Source organism: Polypterus senegalus, chromosome 14 (assembly GCF_016835505.1).
Source record: "Polypterus senegalus isolate Bchr_013 chromosome 14, ASM1683550v1, whole genome shotgun sequence".
Taxonomy (NCBI): Eukaryota; Metazoa; Chordata; class Cladistia; order Polypteriformes; family Polypteridae; genus Polypterus; species Polypterus senegalus.
In genome coordinates this window covers 129,179,416-129,202,243 of record NC_053167.1, presented here as the reverse complement: position 1 = coordinate 129,202,243, position 22,828 = coordinate 129,179,416, and the positions used below count along the sequence as shown (strand labels likewise).

Genomic DNA, 22,828 nt, shown 5'->3' with positions numbered 1-22,828 from the left:
AATGTCTCTGGCCAAACAATCAGAAACAGACTTCATGAGGGTTGCCTGAGGGCCCAAATGTCTACTGCGCCCTGTGCTCACTGCACAGCACCGGGGAGCTCAATTGGCATTTGCCATAGAATACCAGAATTGGCAGGTCCACCACTCCTCCCGGGTATCCTTGTCCTCCTCCACCTGACTCTGGCCGCTGAGTGGCGGTCGGTCGCTGGCTCCCTTTATTGGGTACCCGGAAGTGCTCCAGGTGCTTGATTGCCGACATCCGGCTGCTCTTGCTGCAGCACCCCATGGCGGCGCCTGTGGAACCCAACGGGGCTGCACAGAACTTCAACCCCCATGAAGCCCTGGGGGAGTCCGAGGCACCGTTGCAATCTAGCATCCTGGGGGAGATATTGTGTTTCCCATGCTTGCCCCCCGGAACATATGCTGCAGGGGCGTCCCGGTGGAGCATGGGCCCCGGCCATCCATCACACTATCTATACACATACTTGTATGTTTGTGCAACTCCTTATTGAATTAAGTGACATACTATGCAAAAAATACTTCCTTATACACAATGTTTTAAGTAAAGACTCAGTTTTCATGAAGAATTAGTGCCTCTCCCAGTAATCAGACTATGATATAATTACAGGGACAATTTAATACTTTATTAATCCAATGTTTCTTTATCAAAAAGCTGATGAGTGGAATTGAGAAATTAAACTAATCAAGAAGAAAAAAAAATTATATATACAGTGGTGTGAAAAACTGTTTGCCCCCTTCCTGATTTCTTATTCTTTTGCATGTTTGTCACACAAAATGTTTCTGATCATCAAACACATTTAACCACTAGTCAAATATAACACAAGTAAACACAAAATGCAGTTTTTAAATGATGGTTTTTATTATTTAGGGAGAAAAAAAAAATCCCTAATGGGCCCTGTGTGAAAAAGTAATTGCCCCCTGAACCTATTAACTGGTTGGGCCACCCTTAGCAGCAATAACTGTAATCAAGCGTTTGCGATAACTTGTAATGAGTCTTTTAAAGCGCTCTGGAGGAATTTTGGCCCACTCATCTTTGCAGAATTGTTGTAATTCAGCTTTATTTGAGGGTTTTCTAGCATGAACCGCCTTTTTATGGTCATGCCATAGCATCTCAATTGGATTCAGGTCAGGACTTTGACTAGGCCACTCCAAAGTCTTCATTTTGTTTTGCTTCAGCCATTCAGAGGTGGATTTGCTGGTGTGGTTTGGGTCATTGTCCTGTTGCAGCACCCAAGATCGCTTCAGCTTGAGTTGACGAACAGATGGCCGGACATTCTCCTTCAGGATTTTTTGGTAGACAGTAGAATTCATGGTTCCATCTATCACAGCAAGCCTTCCAGGTCCTGAAGCAGCAAAACAACCCCAGACCATCACACTACCACCACCTTATTTTACTGTTGGTATGATGTTCTTTTTCTGAAATGCTGTGTTCCTTTTACGACAGATGTAACGGGACATTTGCCTTCCAAAAAGTTCAACTTTTGTCTCATCGGTCCACAAGGTATTTTCCCAAAAGTCTTGGCAATCATTGAGATGTTTCTTAGCAAAATTGAGACGAGCCCTAATGTTCTTTTGCTTAACAGTGGTTTGCGTCTTGGAAATCTGCCATGCAGGCCGTTTTGCCCAGTCTCTTTCTTATGGTGGAGTCGTGAACACTGACCTTAATTGAGGCAAGTGAGGCCTGCAGTTCTTTAGACGTTGTCCTGGGGTCTTTTGTGACCTCTCAGATGAGTCGTCTCTGCGCTCTTGGGGTAATTTTGGTCGGCCGGCCACTTCTGGGAAGGTTCACCACTGTTCCATGTTTTTGCCATTTGTGGATAATGGCTGTCACTGTGGTTCGCTGGAGTCCCAAAGTTTTAGAAATGGCTTTATAACCTTTACCAGACTGATAGATCTCAATTACTTCTGTTCTCATTTGTTCCTGAATTTCTTTGGATCTTGGCATGATGTCTAGCTTTTGAGGTGCTTTTGGTCTACTTCTCTGTGTCAGGCAGCTCCTATTTAAGTGAATTCTTGATTGAAACAGGTGTGGCAGTAATCAGGCCTGGGGGTGGCTACGGAAATTGAACTCAGGTGTGATACACCACAGTTAGGTGATTTTTGAACAAGGGGGCAATTACTTTTTCACACAGGGCCATGTAGGTTTGGATTTTTTTTCTCCCTAAATAATAAAACCATCATTTAAAAACTGCATTTTGTGTTTACTTGTGTTATATTTGACTAATGGTTAAATGTGTTTGATGATCAGAAACATTTTGTGTGACAAACATGCAAAAGAATAAGAAATCAGGAAGGGGGCAAATAGTTTTTCACACCACTGTATATATATTCCCGGATCCTCCCTGCGTGGAGTTTGCATGTTCTCCCCGTGTCTGCATGGGTTTCCTCCCACAGTCCAAAGACATGCAGGTTAGGTGGATTGGCGATTCTAAATTGTCCCTACTGTGACAATCTATCAATCTATCTATCTATCTATGAGACATCAAGATTTTTTTCCCATATAAAATATGTGTTTTCAAAGTGTTCCTCTTAATTATTTGGAGCAGTGAGTGCAACACAGCACTCACGGTGCTCAAACCAGCGCAATAATGGCTCAGTCCTTATCTCTGTTTTTTCTTCACTGCCTCCACTCCTCTCCTGCAAGCTCACTCTCCTTCCACCCAACTCCGGCTCCTCGAGTGCCTCTTTTATAATTCACCTGGATGTGCTCCAGGTGCTTCCTGATGATATTCCGGCAGCACTTCCTGGTGTGGCGGAAGTGCTGCCTTCCAGGGCTCCATAATTGTCCGGGCGCCCCCTGGCGGTGACCACGGGCCCCAACTGGAATGAGCTTCCAAGCTCTGTTCCCGTGGCCCCCACGCAGACTAGGGCGGCTGCCCTCTCGTGGCTGGGGGGAGGTATTGTCCCTCTCCTGGTCTGTCCAGGTGTCCCGGCTGGACTGAATCCCCAGCTGTCCACCACATTGATTTGTTTACGTTCAAAATGTAGATAGACTGAAATGAGACTATCCTGGTCCAACTTCTAAGTCTAAAATGCTAATAATGTTTGGAAGTTTTATTTGTGTTTATGAATGTATGTAGTGCTCATAAACTCTTTCACTTTGTCTGTTTTCCATAACTCTTGTTCCCTTAATGGTGTTATTTTCATGCTCTTGAATGCATGGGCAGAAATCCCAAGTGTGAGTTAACAGAAAGAAATGATGCTTGTGGGTTGAAGGAGGCGGAGTTAATGAGCAGAGGGAGGAGTCAGAGCAAGACATACACAAATCACAACACTGGAAAACAAGAATGATTGAAAAATTGATAGAATACACGTCTCCTCATGACTGAACACGTCCAGGTTCTTTGATGTGAACAGTTGAAATAAGTTGGAATGAGAAATAGGAGGTTATATAACAGTGGAGAAAATGTGCGAGTGTAAGTGTGGGTGTCATGACACTGAGTCACTGGGATTATTGTGAGAGAAAGAAAAATAGAAGGACCAGGAGTAAAAAACATGAAGCAGAATTGAGTCCATGCCAGGACAAAGGTCAAAACCAAGAGATCAGAAATAGAGCAAGCAAACAAGTCACTGGCGCTCATCGGAATGCAAAGTCAAAATCAAAGTACAAAAATAGATAACAAAACCAAAACAAAACTAGAACTAGACCTGCTTAAAATAAAACTACCTACTGCTAGAGATTTACGTTTTAAACAGCTGAAAGGTACCACAGCCATATTTATGCTAGAGACATCATTAACGTGATAAATGGACTCATCAATCGTGGTGTATAAATAGGAAACCCATCCATCCATTATCCAACCCACTATATCCTAACTACAGGGGTCTGCTGGAGCCAATCCCAGCCAACACAGGGAACAAACCCCGGGCAGGGCGCCAGCCCACCACAGGGCACATACACACCAGGGACATTTTAGGACTGCCAATGCACTTAACCTGCATGTCTTTGGACCGTGGGAGGAAACCCACGCAGACATGGGGAGAACATGCAAACTCCACGCAGGGAGGACTGGGGAAGCGAACCCAGAGGTCTCCTTACTGCGTGGCAGCAGCGCTACCCACTGCGCCACCGTGTTCTTTGTGCCTTTGGGTCTGTGAAGGCCTGTTGAATTTTGGATTATGCTGCCTGTAGCGAGGGAGTCAATATTAGGTTAAGAGTTGGTCTGGCTCATGGTATTTCTAAGCCAGCTCCCACTTTTGTGCTTCGATGTGGCAGGGAATCAAAACAGAGAGAATGATTTGTAGAATTAAATATTTGCTATTTATCTGAATGACAGAAGCTGAAGATGTAAAGTAAATCAAAACAAAAAAACATAGTTTTGTAAAAAGGGCAATGCACATAACGTTACGTGTTCAAAATTTTAGAACACCTCTGTTGTGCCAGTTTTTCTTCATATTTAATCAGCTGAAATGCAGTGAATGACCTTTAATAGTGAAATGGTAAGCAGTAAACTGACAGAGGTTTAAATGTAAAGTTTAGGTTAGCAAAAACTGAAACAAATGGGTCTCCTTCAGAGAACAACTAATAACTTACAACCTACAGATGTTCTGCAACAATTGAAGTAAATGAAGCCTTGAAAATCAACAGCACAGGTGTCCCGACTTCTGTTGATTACTTAAAACCCCTCTGTGTGTCTTGAAGCAGAGACAGAACCGACTGTGTGACTACACCCTCTGAAAGCACATGTCGGCTTCGACTGTGAAGAGGAGACTTTGTGCTGCAGGTGTGACAGGGCGAGTGGCAGAAAGAAAGCCATTCCTTAAAGGACAAGACAGGGCCTTGAAATACTGGCTGAGGACTTCTGCAGACCAGGGGCCTCATGTATAACACCGTGCGTAGAACTCACACTATAACATGGCGTACGAACAAAAGCGGAAATGTGCTTACGCACCAAAAAATCCAGATGCATAAATCTATGCGTACGCCAACTTCTACGTTCTTCCACTACATAAATCCCGGTCAGCATGAAAAGTAACGCACGTGCACACGCCTGCTACCCCGCCCTAACTCCTCCCAGAATTACGCCTCTTTGAATATGTAAATCAATATAAGTAGCCCTTGTGACTGATTGGGGGCGCTATTGCTCCTTTGAACCCTTGACCAAGACGTCAGACATGGTGTAAAAGTCCAAATAGTTGACTTTTTATTATTAAACAGCGCACAAAGCACCCTCCTCTCCACAATACTCATAAATTAAACACAATACTCTACAATAAACAATTCCTCCACTCCCAGATGCGTTGCGACCCTTCCACCCAGCTCAGCTTGTTGTCTGGGAGTTCCCACAATCCTTTATAGTCCCTGACCCCCTGAAGTGTTCCCCATCCTTCAGTACATGATTCCTTATCACTTCTGGGTCAGATAAAAGTCCTTTTCTTCACCCCGGAAGTGCGTCATCTCTCCTGTCGCTGTTACTAAGACGCACTTCCGGGTTATAGGGCACAAATGACTCTCTGCGCCTCCCTGCAGTGTCCTCTGTTGGCCCCTGGGGTATCCAGCAGGGCTGGAAAGGAAAACACCCATCGTCCATGATTCCCTGCTGGTATCCGGGGCACCTCCATGCTGCAGGGAGAGCTCCATCTGGCGGCCTGGGGGTATTGGCCGGGATGAAAAGCCGGCCATGGACCACACCCTTAAGCTCAGTTTTCTGTGAAAAGGCAATGGCAAAAGCACGGGGAAAAATAGAAGAATTTCAGTGAATACCAAGTGAAGGCAAAGAAAACTATTTGTTGGTTTAAACAGTGGAATAAACAACAAAAGGAAGTTGATCGAGTGACATAGAGTGTCGGAGAAACTCGAAAGCTCAAGTTCACAAAGTCGCACAGTGCCCAAAATAAAAAAGAAGTCCGATATCAAAGTCACCGTGAAAAGGCAAGTCGTAGCCCAACGTCGCTGAGTTTCATATGAAAGCTTATTATTACAGTACAGAGAAAAAAAAAATAGGCACACAGTGGGAAAAATGTCAATTTTAATCTGGAAATTTCCACTTTAATCACGTAGTTTATTTTGTCATTAAAGTAGAACATCATAAACTTTATCTTAAAATTGTTTAATTTACTTGTTTCTCAAATCCCATCGTAATTAAAGTAGCATGTTAAATGCTTTGTTTTCTTATTTGATCTTCTATGTGCTCTATGTGTGTGAATCACTACGTGCTTCTTAAATCGGCTCTCTTCCTCCGACAGGACATAAAATCCATTACATTCGTGATATTACTGCTCTCTGAATAATTAAAATACTGAGATGTATACGTGATATCATTTTCATGATGATAGGAGTTAAAGCATGTTATTAAACAGGGGAACACGGTAGCGCAGTGATTGTGCGTGACCTTCGATGAAATACTTTATTGTAGCAGTACTGTCTCTTTCAAACGTACTAACCTCCAATTCCTGTCCTTCCTTTTCTTTCTCCAAGTAACCAATCGCCACACAATCAGCTCTGTAATGGACGTTAAGCCATCTGTAAGCTTATAACGCCAATTCTTCAAAACTTTTAAGGAACAATGAAATATCTTCATAGTACGTGTTTAATTATTCTATCCATCTATCCTTCCAGTGTCGCGTCAGCACCAGCAAGAATACAGCGAGAGGCAGGAACAATCCGTGAACAGAGCGCCAGCGGCTCGCTAGCACTGCGGCACCGTGTCCTGGCATGTTTAATTATTAACAATATAGATTATTTAAATTAAGTTAAAGTTTTATCTGTATAATACAATAATAAACATATTTTGCTGCATTTCATCTTAAAAATGATATCGTCATCATATGTAAATACACGCTTTATAAAGTGGCTCAGGTTGTGTGATATTATAACTGTAGTGCAAGTTTACAGTGAGGTGATTGTACTTATAAGTACAAAAAGTTCTACAAAGAGCACTTGATGGACTGATGGAGTGCGTTTAGAGTTCTTGGGATGAAACTGTTTTTGAACCGCAAGGTCCGTACAGGAAAGGCTCTGAAGCGTTTGCCATGTGAGAGCAGTTCAATAGACAGCATGGCTGAGGCAGCGTGTGCTTGATGCTGTGTACCGATAATTCTCTTTCCAATCACCTGTTGTACAGCTGTGATTCACACTCAGATACAATGATATAAATACTCCGAGTGGTGCAGTGAGAGTAATATGGAAAAAGATGATCCGATGTGGGATCCGAGGTGCAGTTAGAGTAACAACGCTAAAGCAGCTATGGTATTTGGAATAGTTTGACCATTCTTTTGACCATTATATTGTTACTGGTTAATTACAATCAGATGCATTAAAGTAATAAATAATATGTGGTTAATTTCAGTGTATTTATAAAGCCACGTCAGGGATGTGGATCTGAAAAAGTAAGGAAAACCACACTGGGTGCCTCCAGTCTACAAAACCGAGCGCAGAACTTGCATACGACAGGGTATGAGGTACCGTGGAAATGTGTGTGGCTTTACGTCAAGTTTAGGTTTTATACATCGTGATTTGAATGTGGAAATGCAACATTTCTGTGCGTATGCACCGTTTATACATGAGGCCCAAGGGCCATCTTAACAGCATTATAGGCCCCCGGGCAAAGCAGTGCACTGAGGCCCCAACCTACAGATAGCTCCCTGTTTGGAATGAGTTCTTTTGTAATTGCGGCATATTACATAACCCAAAACTATATAGATTTAATGTAAAAATGAAATACCCCTCCCTTAGTGATACGCTGGTAAAAAAATCACATAGGACAAATAATTTAGCTTTCTTTAATGACGGTTTACGTGGCATAACAGATGGGAAGCCATGACAGGACCTTGTGTAGAGTCTGCCATTTTCGTCGCTGCGTTATCTCCCATCCGTCCGTCGGCTGTGCCGGGCAATGTTCCAAGGTTTTTATACGCTTTCTCCATGTGCAGGCCCCTACTTAGGTAAATCATGCCATTCCAATCAAGGAAAAGAAAATCCAATGTCATGCTGACTCTGTCACACAGAAATAGTACAGTCCCCATTTCGTAGTTGTCTTCTAATGCTTGCCTAGCAGTTCTAAATGATGAGCCCCTGTGTGCTAAACCTGGCCTTGTGTTAGCTGTACATGTTTTGTACAGAGCACTGTGACATATTAAACATATAAACTTATCACAACAACCACTCAGCAAGTCACAACATACAAAGATTAGCATGGAGCCACCAGGCAACTGCCCAGCATGCCCATGTGTTAAGACGGCCCTGCTGCAGATTGGACAAAGCCTCCTGTTATGCTGTGAGATGCCTATTACCGAGATGTGGGCCCAGCCCTCCTTACTGTGCTAAGACTGTGCCACCAGTCCACCCATTTTATATATGATTAATAAGATTTATCCATCCATTATCCAACCCTCTATATCCTAACTACAGTACGGGGTCACGGGGGTCTGCTAGAGTCAATCCCAGCCAACACAGGGCGCAAGGCAGGAAACAAACCCCAGGCAGGGTGCCAGCCCATTGCAGGGCACACACACACACACCAAGCACAAACTAGAGACAATTTAGGATCGCCAATGCACCTAACCTGCATGTCTTTAGACTGTGGGAGGAAACCCACGCAGACAGGGGGAGAACATGCAAACTCCCAAACTCCTAACTGCGAGGCAGCAGCGCTACCCACTGCGCCACCGTGCCACCCAATTTAAATTAATAAAAAATTATATTTTTAATATAGAGTACATAAATACAAACATATATATACATCAAAATAATTTACAAATTATTACATGATATATTTGTGATGTGATCAGAGGGGACCCCCCTCCCCTCCACTTCCCATGTGCTCCAGACACTAAATGAATCAAATGAATCAAGACAATCGATTTTAAAAAAAAGGGCAAAATGGGTAGTGAGAAAAGAATGAAATCAGAATAAATTGAGTCGAAATGCCCACCGTTAGCACATTTTTGTCTCCCATGTCAAGTACTGGAGGTTCCTTCCACATCCCAAAGGTTTGCAGCTTCAGCTGATTGTTTTAAGGAGGTTTTTTTATCAGTGTGTCTTTGTGTTTGATTGTGTCCTGGCGGGCAGACACACCATTCAGGACCGACTCTTGACTTGCCCACAGTACAACCTGAATAAGAGCCAATTCTTTGCAATGATGTGTTGGAATGGGTTTGGAAATAAGTGAGTGAATAAACAGACAAAAGCTTGGCATTCTACCCACGTCTTATCTGTTTTCTTATTTGTTTATGTGCATTCTGTATATCCTCTCTGTTACTTCACCTTGCTTTAGGCATCTGAAGACAACCTTTAGATTTCTGTATCTTTGTTGACTGACACTGTGCTTTGTCTCAGGTCTATTAGAATTATTTAAAGTAAAGGTTTTTCTCTGCAGGATTTCCGCGAACCTTGCAGCAAGCTGAGGTTCTAAACAATTCCTGTGACCTCGATATGGTGATCATGCTTAACATTCCTTTTGAGACACTCAAGGAGAGACTGAGTGCACGATGGATTCATCCCTCAAGTGGGCGCGTCTATAACATGGAGTTCAACCCCCCCCATATTGAAGTAAGTCACTGGATGTCTCTTTCATCTCATTCCCGTACAGCTTTCTCACCTCATGACTAATATATTGGTCCACATATTAAATAAACTAAGTAGCAATGGGGCGGCAGGGTGGCGCAGTGGTAGTGTTGCTGCCTCGCAGTAAGGAGACCTGGGTTTGCATGGAGTTTGCATGTTCTCCCCGTGTCTGCGTGGGTTTCCTCCCACAGTCCAAAGACATGCAGGTTAGGTGCATTGGCGATCCTAAATTGTCCCTAGTGTGTGCTTGGTGTGTGCCCTGCGATGGACTGGTGCCCTGCCCGGGGTTTGTTCCTGCCTTGCACCCAGCATACCCCCGTGACCCTGGGTTGGAAAATGACTGTCTGACTAAGTAGCAACGACTGCACACTTGTTTCCTTCATGGCACTTACTGTGTTTGTTCTTGTCCACAGGGCATTGATGACATCAGCGGGGAACCTTTGGTTCGGCATGAAGATGATAAACCAGAGGCTGTATTAGCAAGGCTCAGACAATACAAAGATGTTGCCAAACCAGTTATAAACTTTTATCAGTAAGTATAATTCAAAACCTAATTACAGGAAAAAAAGCTAACAAAAATAATTATTTTAATAACAGAATGTAAGTGGGCAATGACGCTCGGTGCTCCAGGAATTGGACTTGGGTACAGATTCAAATCTTAAGAGATGATTTACTATGTGACCGTGAGAAAGTTGGTTGAAAAGCCGTTTGTAAACCTAAAGTGGCTGTTTGCATTTGGGCTTTCCTGGGACCCTAAACATGTTGGAAAGTCGATTGATTGGGCCACACTGGCATGGTGAATGCAGAAGAAAAAGTCTGAAGTGGCATAGGCCCCCCTAATTTGGGGTGTTCATAAGAAAGGTAATGAATCACTTTGTGAGGTAGAAGTACATAATAAACAACAACAGTTGCATCAGATATTTGAAATATTAAAAAGTGTGCTTCAGAACAGGTACATTATTTTAATAAATGCTATTGTTGACCGACTGAAACCAAGCGCTTTACCAATGAATGATGGAGTTTCACCTCTCTCTGACCTTTTTATTATTTCTACTTTATTTTCCATGGTGATGTTTTTTCTCTTCTTTACTGTATCACCGTCACGTGCATCAGATTTGTGTTTCAGAGACATTGTTGAAGGGTGAAGACAAGATGAGCTCTTCTGCACAGCACTGTCCACACTATCACAGCAGGAAGGCACCCGTCGCCAACACGTCTGATGTACTGACAAGAGACAACTTCCTGCTATGTGCGTAACAGTACAAGCAGGCTTGCTATTGAAAATGAATGGGGATGGCGAGGGGCGGTTCATCACCAGCCCACCTCAGTCACCTTCACTGCAGTATGCTGCGTGCAGTGTCTGCCCACCGAGAGCGAACACGGTGCAGCCAAAGGCACGTAGTGAATCGCCCACCACCACCCCCATTCAACAGGCAGCCACCCGAGGCACACTACAAAGCTCCCCCCGCCGCCCCGTACACCCTCAATGGCCTCCGTTCAGCCAAGACAGGGTCACCGCTTGCAGCATTACCAGCCGCCCACTGAGAATGAACGGGGCAGCCATGTGTGGTGGGCGGGCAGTGAAACTGCTTTCCACTGGGAGTCGCCCGAGAGACACTACACTGTGCGAGCAGCGAAATCACCCCCCTCCAGCCTCCGTCCAGCCACCGCTTGCAGCGTCCCCAGACCACAGATGACGGAGCAGCAGTTACTGAGACGCATGTGTTGCAGCTGCGGCCCCGTTCGTAAGTCGTAGGTAACCTGGGGACTACCTGTATATCAAAATATTACCATATTCATAAACACCAACCTCAAAGTAGCACAAAACGCAGCTCCACACGCTTATATTAACATTACCCATTTTTCAGAATTTTGTGAAAAGAGTAACTTTGACCCCTCGTATCTCATTAGGGGTGAACCCCTGTTGTTTTGTCTTGGTAGAGTGATATTTTACTCTAATTTTCCCCTTTTGTATTATTAATGTGTAACCTTTGTCAGAATGCCTCAAATCTCACAGACTTACCACTGTTTCTAAGGTATTGTATCACATAACTTCTCCCAGCCTTACCTTCTACATCTATAACCTCAGGCAATTAAGTATAGTAAAAGACAAGCAGGAGTTAAATTCCAATTTAAATAATGTATTATTGATAATATTCATAAATAATAAAATTATACAAAATACATCAACCTAGTTACTTAAAATGTCTCTAGTTAAGGCATCATTTTGTGGTCAGCTTTCTTCAGAACAGGCTGCATGCCTGTCTCAATATGGCTGCCGAGCTGTACTCTCCATTGTGTTGTCCTTTCCAGGTCATGGTGTGAGATGGTCTTTTATCAGTTTGGTAAGAGAGAGAGAGAGCTGGGTAAAGCAAGCAAGTGTATAGGTTCTCTGTCCAACCTCTAGAGCCAATAGGGCGTCGTGGTAGTTAAATGATACAAGACAGTTCCAAACAGCCATACTTCTGACCAATGGGGGGACAGAATACCCTCATACCTGCCCTCCAAACCAGGTGTTAAGGTAAAGCTTGGCAGTTAGGCAGGCCTGGCTTTACTGTGGGCATTGACTGAGAGACCTTAGCAGAGAAATATTAGTCAAACTTATCTGAGGCACTTCCACCAACCCTGTCGTAAAATTACAAAGAGACTCAGTCCTAAAGGGAGGAAGAGGTTCTTAAACCATTGCCGTTATTATGTATAATCCATCCATTATCCAACCCGCTATATCCTAACTACAGGGTCACGGGGGTCTGCTGGAGCCAATCCCAGCCAACACAGGGCGCAAGGCAGGAAACAAACCCCAGGCAGGGCGCCAGGCCACCACAGGGCGCACACACCAGGGAAAATTTAGGATCGCCAATGCCCCTGACCTGCATGTCTTTGGACTGTGGGAGGAAACCCACGCAGACACGGGGAGAACATGCAAACTCCACACAGGGAGGACCCGAGAAGCGAACCCAGGTCTCCTAACTGTGAATTCAGCAGCGCTACTTATTTCGCCACCGTGCCGCCCATTATCTATAATGTAACACTAATATTACTTTGCTTTGTCTAAATTACAAATAAAGACATATAAAATATTTATCAACTGGTATGGAAACTTTCACATCACAACACCTGGGGTCGGTTGATGTGGTGTGGACAGCAGCAGGACAGCTATTGGTTTACTCCTTATCATAAGAGTTTCGTTTCCTGCACAAAATATGGCCTTAAAAAGTAGGGGTTTTCAGGTCAAAGGTTCTAAAAATAAGAGGAAACCCAATAAGCTCCATGTCTTACATAACTAGACATAAAGCATGCACAAATAATTCTTATGAATACAATATAAATGATAAGCCTGTCAGTCCTGATTTGGCCGTGAACAGAGGAGAGCAGGCCATTTACATTGTAAGAAACGCAAACTACAGGCGGGTAGTTTGGTTTGGGGCCTCTGGAGGTTTTAGTGTTAATGTTCGGGTTAGTGTGAGTATACATTGCTACATCACTGCTGTGAAGATGTAGTAGCAGTAAATGGCAAAAGCGATGTAGAGCCCTAAAAGTAAATGAAAGCCAGACGAGGGGCCTCATTTTTAAAACTTGATCGTGAAAATAGGCACATGGGAAAAACAGGAAAATGCATACACTAAAAAACAAATGTGATTTATAAACGTGGAGTACACACATCTCTGTGCAGCCTTTATAAATCACAATCTCCTTGTACATGTGTGCTTGTGAATGCGCCTCAATGCTAATCAACCTCACAGATATGCAATCCCAATGCTGCAGACACTCACTGGTTAGTAGAGAAGCCTCCCTTGTGACGCGCCCATCGAGACCCTGCCACCTTCACCCAAGAGTAACTGGCTGTTCTCTGCAACTGACAGCGCAAGATCACGTGTGGCATTATAGCACCTCTGCATTCTGGGGGTCCGGGAAAGGCATAAGGTGCCAATGTCTGAGTGGGTAGCCACTATCAGCTGGCACAGATAATGACATGACTGCTGATACAATGAATAGTTAATGAATATTTGAAACACAGAGGGTTCAGCCAGTTACCTCAACAAAAGCAAGCCACCATATACAGCACCGCCACGTCTGCCAAAGCTAGTGTGCCTCAAAGTAAATGAATCATGAGCTGACCCAGGCCAACGAGCCACAATGCTCTTCACTCTCATCTTGGCATCACATGTGACTTATGTGTTAATGGCATGTCACTGCTCACAGCTGGCAAAATCAGAATCATTCCTGCCAGATGCCCTTATTGCTTTATAAGTGCATTAAATGTTCTGGTTAAGTTATGATAACCAGACACTGCTGCAAATTGTGTTTTTATGTTTAATGTTGCATTTTATTTTATGTATGTTCACCCAGACCGCTGGTCAGTTAGTGGCTTTTAGCACAGCGGGCATGATGGCGTGAAGCTTGTATGATTTCTATCCTGTCAGCCAGTTCCCACAGGTAGGCTAGCTAAACCAAAATACATCTTCAGTGCAAGTGTGCAGCATTGGCTGTCTTAAAGGGCAACTAAAATACAGTGAGCACATCATATTCAACACTTTTGAGGTTTAACATGTTTTGTCATGTCAGTGCACATTATAATAATAGCTTGGTGTTATGAATTATATGTGTGAATTGTCATTTAGCTGGTCTGGCTGCATTTCCCTGCTTGATCAAGGGTGTTGTCATTTCCAAGTTTCTCTAAAACGTTCCGTACGCATGGTCAGAGTTGACGTAAATATGCACAACCTTTTTTTGTCAAGTTTTCTTTTATAAATCCTGATTTTTCAATGGTAAGTTCCAAACTTCTTTTTGAGCGTATGCAAACGTTAGAAAAGAGGCTCCAGGACTTTACTGTCACTTGCAGAAACAGGCCTTACCCCAAGCAGCCTGGCCCCTAGACTTAAAAGGCAGGCACCAAGGCCTGCTCAGGCCCACAATTGGACTCAGGCTGAAAGATCTTCAAAAATACTTTTAAATGTCTGAAATACACACAAATTAGATTTAACTTTAAATGTTGTAGTTACTTCATCAAAGCATTTTTACCACAATTTTGTTTATTCTATGTTTTTGTAACAGTAAGTCATATACCACTCTCCTTACTAGATTATCTTCGATTGCCATTACCCACACTCCACTAGATTGGTTCAGACCCTACCTCTCAGGCTGCACTCAGTTCATTCAGCTTAAAACCTTCACATCCCAACCCACTGCTCTTACTTCAGGTGGGCTCTATCCTGGGGCCTCTTCTTTTTATTATTTACCTTCTTCCCCTTGGCAATATTTTTCGTAAATATAACATTAATTTTCGCTGTTATGCTGATGACACCGAGCTCTACCTTGCTAGTAAACCCACCTCTTCCTTTCCACCACCTTTGCTTATTGACTGCATTGCTGAAATTAAATCCTGGTTTACTTCGGATTTTCTTAAATTAAACAGTGACAAAACTGAGGTTCTCCTCATTGGTTCAAAATCATCATTATGCAAAGTCAATAATCTTTCTCTTATCTATATATATATAATTCACTAAGCAGCCAACCATGGCACGCAAGACAGAGACCATGGGATACGCACGACAGAGCCCCGCCCACCAAGTCTAACCCTCCCACCGCGTCCACCCTCGCAAACTGTTTCACACGCTGCATACAGCGATTCCCATCTGCGACAAACATGCTTCTTCTTAGATGGTCCTGCAGGAACAGGGAAAACCTTTGTCTACAAAAACCTGATTCATACCATACTAAGAGCATAGTGTTTTTGTTGGCTTGCCCGCCTGCCCGCCCGCCTGACTGTTACCAGCATTCACTGCACAATGTACTGGAGTGTAAGACTATCGCAGCTCCTACCTCACAAACTGTCCTTATTCCCCGGATTTCCCTGACCCCATCAGATTCAAATTTGCCTTTTACTTTTACACGCAGATAATTTCCTGTTAGATTAGCTTTTGCAGTGACAATTAATAAGGCACAGGGCCAAACTTTCAAAAAGATATGCCTGTATCTGCCAAAAACAAGTTTTCAGTCACGGACAATTATATGTTGCTCTCTCCAGAGTTCCATCTTTTTATTCACTGACAGTCGTATCCTCAAACCCTCCCCATTTGGACAACTGTGTCTTTCAGGAAGTGTTCACCCATCAATAAATAATTATGTGGCGTATGCTACGCCGCGGGATGGCTAGTTATTGATAACTCCGTTGTTTCCCCATCACCTCAGGTCAAGAGTCTGGGTGTCATCCTTGACAGTACTCTATCTTTCCAATCTCACATTAATAACATCACCCGGTCTGCTTACTTCCACCTACGTAATATTAATCGCATCCGCCAATCCCTCCCTCACTCCCTATACCACTGCCATTCTTGTTCACAGTCTTGTTACTTCTCATGTGGACTCCTCTTTGGTCTCTCTAATAAATCTCTTCATAAGCTTCAGCTAGTCCAGAATTCTGCAGCTCGCATCATTACTCGAACCTCATCTATTCACCATATTACTCCGGTCTTGCAGCAGTTTCATTGGCTCCTGATTAAGTTTCAAATTGATTTTAAGATTCTGCTATTAACATTTAAGGCCATTCATAACCTCTCCCCTCCATATCTGTCTGCCCTTCTTCATGTTGCCATTCCCTCCTGTAACCTTAGATCCTCTTCCTCCATCCATCCTGACCGTCCCTCTCGCCCGTCTAACCTCCATGGGGAGCGGAGCATTCAGCCGTTCTGCTCCCAAGCTCTGGAATTCATTACCTACTGAGCTCAGAAATATTGAATCAGTTTCAACTTTTAAATGTAAACTTAAAAAGCATCAGTTTAAAATGGCTTTTTCTTTATGATTACAGTGGTTATGTTTGGTTTTATTTTTTTTATATTTCCTGATGTTTTTAGTTGTTTGTGTCTTTTATTTATTTATTTAATAATAATAATAATAATACATTTTATTTATATAGCGCCTTTCCCATGCTCAAGGCACTTACAGAATATAAGAAAGAACGGCAGGGTATACAGTATATAGCATTGTACAAACCAAATAAAGAAGATTAAGACAGTGAATTCAGAGAAAGCCTAACAGACACACAGGTTACATGAGCAATTTATTATTTGTTTGGTGTCCTTGAGTTCTCAGAAAGGCGCCTTGTATAAATAAAATGTATTATTATTATTATTTAAAAATAACAGTGATAATAGGATGTAATTACATGTACTAGTAGTGTAGATAATAAAATGTTTTTAAAGCCATTTTAAAATTTAATTTGGCTGTTTGTCGAGCATCTGTGGCTAACTGGGGTTCAGATATCTATAACATTACATTTTTTAAAGAAGTACTTGATGGATTGTTGGCTGCATCCAAAAATGACAGATAGCAGATCACTGTGGCATTCTGCTGATAAATTACAGTGTCAAAGAAAATATATGGAGCCAATAAAATCTTAAGATAATGCAGCTATGAGGTTGTTAGTCACTGCAACATTAAGTATCACAGAGACATCTTTAATACGTTTCTACATAAAGTAAATTGCTATTATTTTTTACTTTATTTTCCTTACCTTTCTCTGTAGAAGGGGTTTCCGGCTGTTAAACTTTGTGACTACAAGGGGGCGACACTGAACCCCAAACCTTAAGCACACTATTCACCAACACAGTCCCAGGTCCAAATAAAGGAATTTTCGTGCACAAATAGCTCGTCAAGTGTGCATAAACAAAAAAAAACAAACCAAAAAATATAAACCTTTGTCCTCTTCTTCCGCTCCTACTGTTGAGTGCCGCATGCCGCCTCCTGCCTCTGACTCCTCAGAGTGAGGTGGCGGGCCCCTTTTAAGCTGGACCCAGGAATGCTTCTGGTATCATAGTGTGTCCTCTTGGAAGCACTTCTGAATCATGTGGAAATCACAGAGGTCCTCCCCTGACAGTGCCCTCTAACAGCACCTTGGGACCCTGACACAGCTGTACTTCCGGTCTCCAAGTCCCATGTACAGTACCTGTACGGGTGTCCATCTGTCGTATCGGGGATGTAACTGCTCCTGGCCTCCAGCTTCTGCGGGTCCATCCTTAATATTCCTCTGGCTGGGCAGGAAGTCGTTTTCTTGTCTAGCCATCCTCAATGGCACTTACAACTTATACCAATGTAACTGACGTTGTAAGAAACAGAAACATATGATTTATTAATAAACACAAGTGTTTTGTCTTGGTACAGTTTTATATTATTCTACTTTCCCCTTTTGCATTTTTAGTGTGTAGCCTTTGTCAGAATGCCTCAAATCTCACAGACTTAGCACTGTTTATAAGATATTGTACTCTATACCCTCTCCCCACCTTCCCTTCTACATTTATAACCTCAGGCCATCAGGTATAGTAAAAGACAAGCAGGAGTTAAGTTATGTGTTAAGTGTATTATTCATATAATAATAATAACAATAAGCCAAGTACAAGTGAATATTGACAACCATACAACCTGATAAATGCGGAAGTGTCGTTTCAGGCGGCACACATGCTTGTTAGTTAAAATGTCTCTAGTTAAGTCCTCATTTCTGGTCAGCTTTCTTCAGAACAGGCCGCATGCCTGTCTCAATATGGCTGCCAAGTTGTGCTCCTCATGGCAATGGTGTGACAGAGAGATGCTTCTTCATGGTGCTGTTTATAACAGAGATAGGGAGGGGTAAAGCAACCGAATATATGCATACTTTGCCCAGACCCTTACACCAACAGGGCATTGTGCTACGGAATGGCCTCTGATTCAGGCTAGTCCCAAACAGCCATACTTCATTCAGACCAATGGGGCACACAATGGACCTTTCACACCTGCCCCCAAAACCATTTGCTCAGCTGATGCTTGCCAGCTTGGTAGATTGGCTTTCCAGTGTGGGTTGATTGAGAGAGTCCTGCAGAGAATCGCTTGCCAAACTGGTTTTAGGCACCTAGCCCAACTCTACAAAGACTCATTCCTAATTGGGTTCTTAAACATCAAACCATTGCTGTTCTTATCAATGATAGACATTAGTGTTACAAGTTACAAATAAAGACATACAAAGTATTTATCAACTTATATGCAAAATTTCACACCACAACAACAAGGATTCTAGAAATATGATAACTGCATATGGGGCAGCACGGTGGCGCAGTGGGTAGCGCTGCTGCCTCACAGTAAGGAGTCCTGGGTTTGCTTCCCGAGTCCTCCCTGCGTGGAGTTTGCATGTTCTCCCCGTGTCCGCGTGGGTTTCCTCCGGGTGCTCTGGTTTCTTCTCACAGTCCACTCCTCCCGCAGACATGCAGGTTAGGTGTATTGGCGATTCTAAATTGTGCTTGGTGTGTGTGTGGGTGTGTGCGCTCTGTGGTGGGCTGGCGCCCTGCCCAGGGTTTGTTTCTTGCCTTGTGCCCTGTGTTGGCTGGGAATGGCTCCAGCAGACCCCCGTGACCCTGTAGTTAGGATATAGCGGGTTGGATGATGGATGGATGGAAGGATAATCTCCTATGACATGTACTCAACACAGATGTCTATGTAACCCAGGATCATTTTAGTGACATGAGACTGCCGCGGGCTTGGAGCGCAGGGCGCTAGGACCCAGGGCACTCATCAGCCCTTGTCCTGCCAGCGCCTGCGTGCTCGCTCTCCTCACCCGATTGGCCATCTGCACCGCCACGTCTGCTGTGGGGGGATCGCTTACTTGAAGTCGGTCCTCCTTAAATAAGTCACGACCATGTTCACCGGATCCCCCTTCATGCTTTACGGGGACGGTACAACTCACCTTCCCCGCAGTGTCCCGATCGCCAAAGGCTCCAGCGTCGCGCCGATTCTCTGTCCCACGCAGCGTCTCTCCCGACGCGACTGCCTTCCCCTCCAGCTGCTCCAAACGGAGCACGAGATCACCTAGCATTTGCTCTAAAGACGGCTCGGCGGGCCAAAGGGATTCCTCCAACACGTGCCGAGCCGCTGGTGGAAAGAAAGAGACAGACGTCGGTGAGCTTACCTGTCCATCAGCTCCACGCAACGCCTGCCTCCTCTGGGCCATTCCCTCTGGCCCAATCGGGTCCCACTTCGACACGAGACTGGCGTTCCTAGGTCCCGCCTCCATCCAATCATCGGCGGGCACACCAGACACACCAGCCAATCCCGTGCCTGTCAGCGGGCGGGACATCTGGCCCGCGGCCATCTTGTCTCCCCTGCTTTGGGTGCGGAGACGTGCCTCCTCGCAGCTCCGCAGCTGCGGCGATCCTTTGAGCCGCAGCGGCTCCGAATACGCAGCCTCCTCTGCTGCCGCCGCCGCGCTGCCGACATCCCGCGGCCCGGCGTGCTCCTGCCACGGACGCGGATCCGGTTCGTCCCTCCCTGTAGGAAACAAGGTATGTACGACCCCGAAGGGCCGATTATTGCAGGGCAGGGCACTCACCTCCCGGATCCCGTCATGCCGAGGACCCGGGGATGGCCTTTCTGCGGTCCGACGGCGGTCTCAGGGGTTAACCGCTCCCGCGGAGTTGTGCACGGGCCGCTCCTGCGGCCAGTGTGTGGGGTCCGCTGCTGCGCCGGGCCGTTCACAGATATATTTGTTAATAACGTAGGTCCCCGCCTTGCACCAGGCGGAGCATCCTGCCGGCTACGCCAATGTGAAAGCTGGCCCGGACACACACAGACGGACATCATAAGTTCACCCAACACACTGTTTATTTACAATATTTACAAGTATTCGTGCATCAACCCCAGTGCCTTCTCTTCCTGGCCGCCTCCAATCCTCTCCCCAGCTCTGTCTCGCTACCTCCCGACATCCACCAATGACTGGAGGGAGGCGGCCCCTCTTATAGGAACCCGGATGGGCTCCAGCTGCTGCCCGGCAATTCGTCTTGGCCACAACCCTGTGTGGCAGAAGTGCCGGCTGCGCACCCGGAAGCCGTCCGGGTGTCCCCGGTCGTCTTCCCCCGGCACTTCCTGGTGTGGCGGAAGTGCCGGGCTCCCGGGATAAATAGGCACTGGGGCACTGCCTGGCGGTGGTCACGGGTCCCTACAGGGCTGGGCTTCCAATCCCCCTACCTGAGGCCTCCTGCATAACCAGGACGGACGCCCCCTCTCGGTCTGGAGGAGGCACACGCCCTCCTCTCGTCCTCCTGGGCGTCCCGGCCGGGGACCGCACTGCATATGCAGAATGTCAACACAGAAAACGAGATGCAAGAGAGATGACACAGACAAGCATATAACACAGAAGAAATTGTCTGTTTACTGGCTGTTTAGATCACTAAACCATTTTATGATACCAAGGCTTTAAGGATGATATCTGATGCTGCATGGAGTTGCCTGTTGCCCCGAGTTCAAGTGGAGGACTCTTTGTGTTGGAGTGCACTTTTGGTGTTAGCTACTTTGTTCATGGTGTGGTGTGATGTTGCCTTTCTCAGCTCACTTGTAGGCTTTTTGCTGTGTCCTCTGCAACTTCACGGAGAAAAGCGTTGACCTCCCTGGCACAGGAGTGTAGGTGCTGAAGTTCCCTTCTTGAAGTCAGTGCTTCTTCTCAGTCTTCAGAGACTGGGCTCAGCCACTGGTGCAGAGCATTATTTGGTACAAGGGATCTTAGAGCTATTTCAGGGTATCCAGCGCTAACGATCAGTGGAGTGGGGATTCCAGGCCAACAAACGTTTGTGAGCTCTACAGACAGCGGGTGGCTTTTCACCCCAAAGAAAGTGGTTTGTTAGCTTTCTGGTTCCTAAAAGAGAGTGAATCATCAGTACTTTAAAGAAATTGGATGGGTCAGTATAAAGACATAATTCATGGACTGGGCGTTGCGCGAGGTTGTGGGGTCCAGTGGCTGTGGGGCACCTGTTGGTGCTGATGATGCTGATGATGAACAGAGAAAGTGTGGACCTCGTCGAGAGGTTTAATTACCTCAGCAGTGACATTCATGTCTCTGGTGACTCTTCCTATGAAGTCAGTAGACGGATTGGGAGAGAATGGGGGCTCATGAGGTCACTCGGACGGGGTGTGTGGCGCTCCCAATGTCTCTGCAAAAGGATGAAGGTCCAAGTCTTTAGAGTCCTGGTGCCTCCTGTCTTGCTATATGGTTGTGAGACATGGATGCTGCTATCCAGTGACCAGAGATGAAGACTGGACTCCTCTGGTACTGTGTTTCACCAGAAAATCCTTGGGTACCGCTGGTTTGACTTTGTGTTGCTCATGGAGTCCTGAATGAGGCCCATTACCTGCACTGTGAGGGAGCGTCAGTTACGGCAATATGGCCATGTGGCGCGAGAGTGATCTGGCTTGCGGGACCCTCATTGCTGAGAACCTGAGTGGCTGGACCAGGCCAAGGGGGCGCCCACGTAACACCTGGCTGCGGCAGATAGATGGTCATTTCTGGAGGGTGGGACTGGATGGCGTGTCTGCCTTGGGGGTTGCCAACTAGGATCCCGAGCTGTTTTGTCGTGTGGTGGGTGCGGCAATGTGCTGTACCAGTGCATGCCCCTAACCTCACCTAACCTTTGCACACAGGACTCTTTTGTATGCTAGCAGTTGATTTTCATACCGTTTTAAAATTGTCTCTTGCTTCTTACTGCCTGACTTTCTGTTTCCCATCTTCCAGCATTTCAATAAATCACTCTTCTTCTAACCTCTGATGTTTGTCAGGCTACCTACTGGTAGATATTCACCTGATATCTTTAATGATCAGTGGCTGTAATAAAGTTCGCCTTTCACTTCTGTTATTCACTAATATTTGTCATAACTGAACATTTCATGGAAATTACCACAACCAGACATGCTCAAGCGCAATAGAAGTTACAAAAGGGCTTTATTTATTTACACTGTGTGTGTGAATGAGAGTTGGTCCCTTCAAAGGACTTGAGTCCTACCCAAGTCTGTTTTCAGCCCAATCCTGGTGGAATAGCCTCTGGTCAGACCCAACAGGAGCGGAGAGAATGGGAATACAAACTTATGCTTAAATTCAACACTTTACAAAATGGTCTGTAGTACTAGGGTGTTGTACCGTGTTAGCCATTATGAATGTAGAGAAAAGTCAAGCAAAATGACAACTTTTATTGGCTAACTAAAAGGATTCCAATATGCAAGCTTTCGAGGCAACTCAGACCATTTCTTCAGGCGAGATGTAATGAAGAAGAGGCCTGAGTTGCCTCGAAAGCTTGCATATTGGAATCCTTTTAGTTAGCCAATAAAAGTTGTCATTTTGCTTGGCTTTTCTCTACAAAATGGTCTGAACAGAGACAAGAGTTTTATGACCAGATATGCGACTGATTGACCAGCTGACTACATCAGTGGCCTATCTCACAGACAATGCACTTCAAAAAAAACCTTACAGGACTTTCTCTAGGGATGGTTATCTTATCTCTACATTTTATTAGTTCA

General features: G+C 44.9%; 1 protein-coding gene across 1 annotated transcript in view; it reads left to right on the top strand.

The window, feature by feature from the left end:
* The window catches only part of ak4 (adenylate kinase 4), a 119,511-nt gene that overhangs the window by 78,985 nt on the left and 17,698 nt on the right, over positions 1–22,828 (top strand). Inside the window, exons 4-5 of the mRNA XM_039735010.1 lie at positions 9,339–9,511; positions 9,940–10,058. Of these exons, the coding sequence (XP_039590944.1) occupies positions 9,339–9,511; positions 9,940–10,058 (292 nt within the window). The remainder of the gene's footprint in view (positions 1–9,338; positions 9,512–9,939; positions 10,059–22,828) is intronic.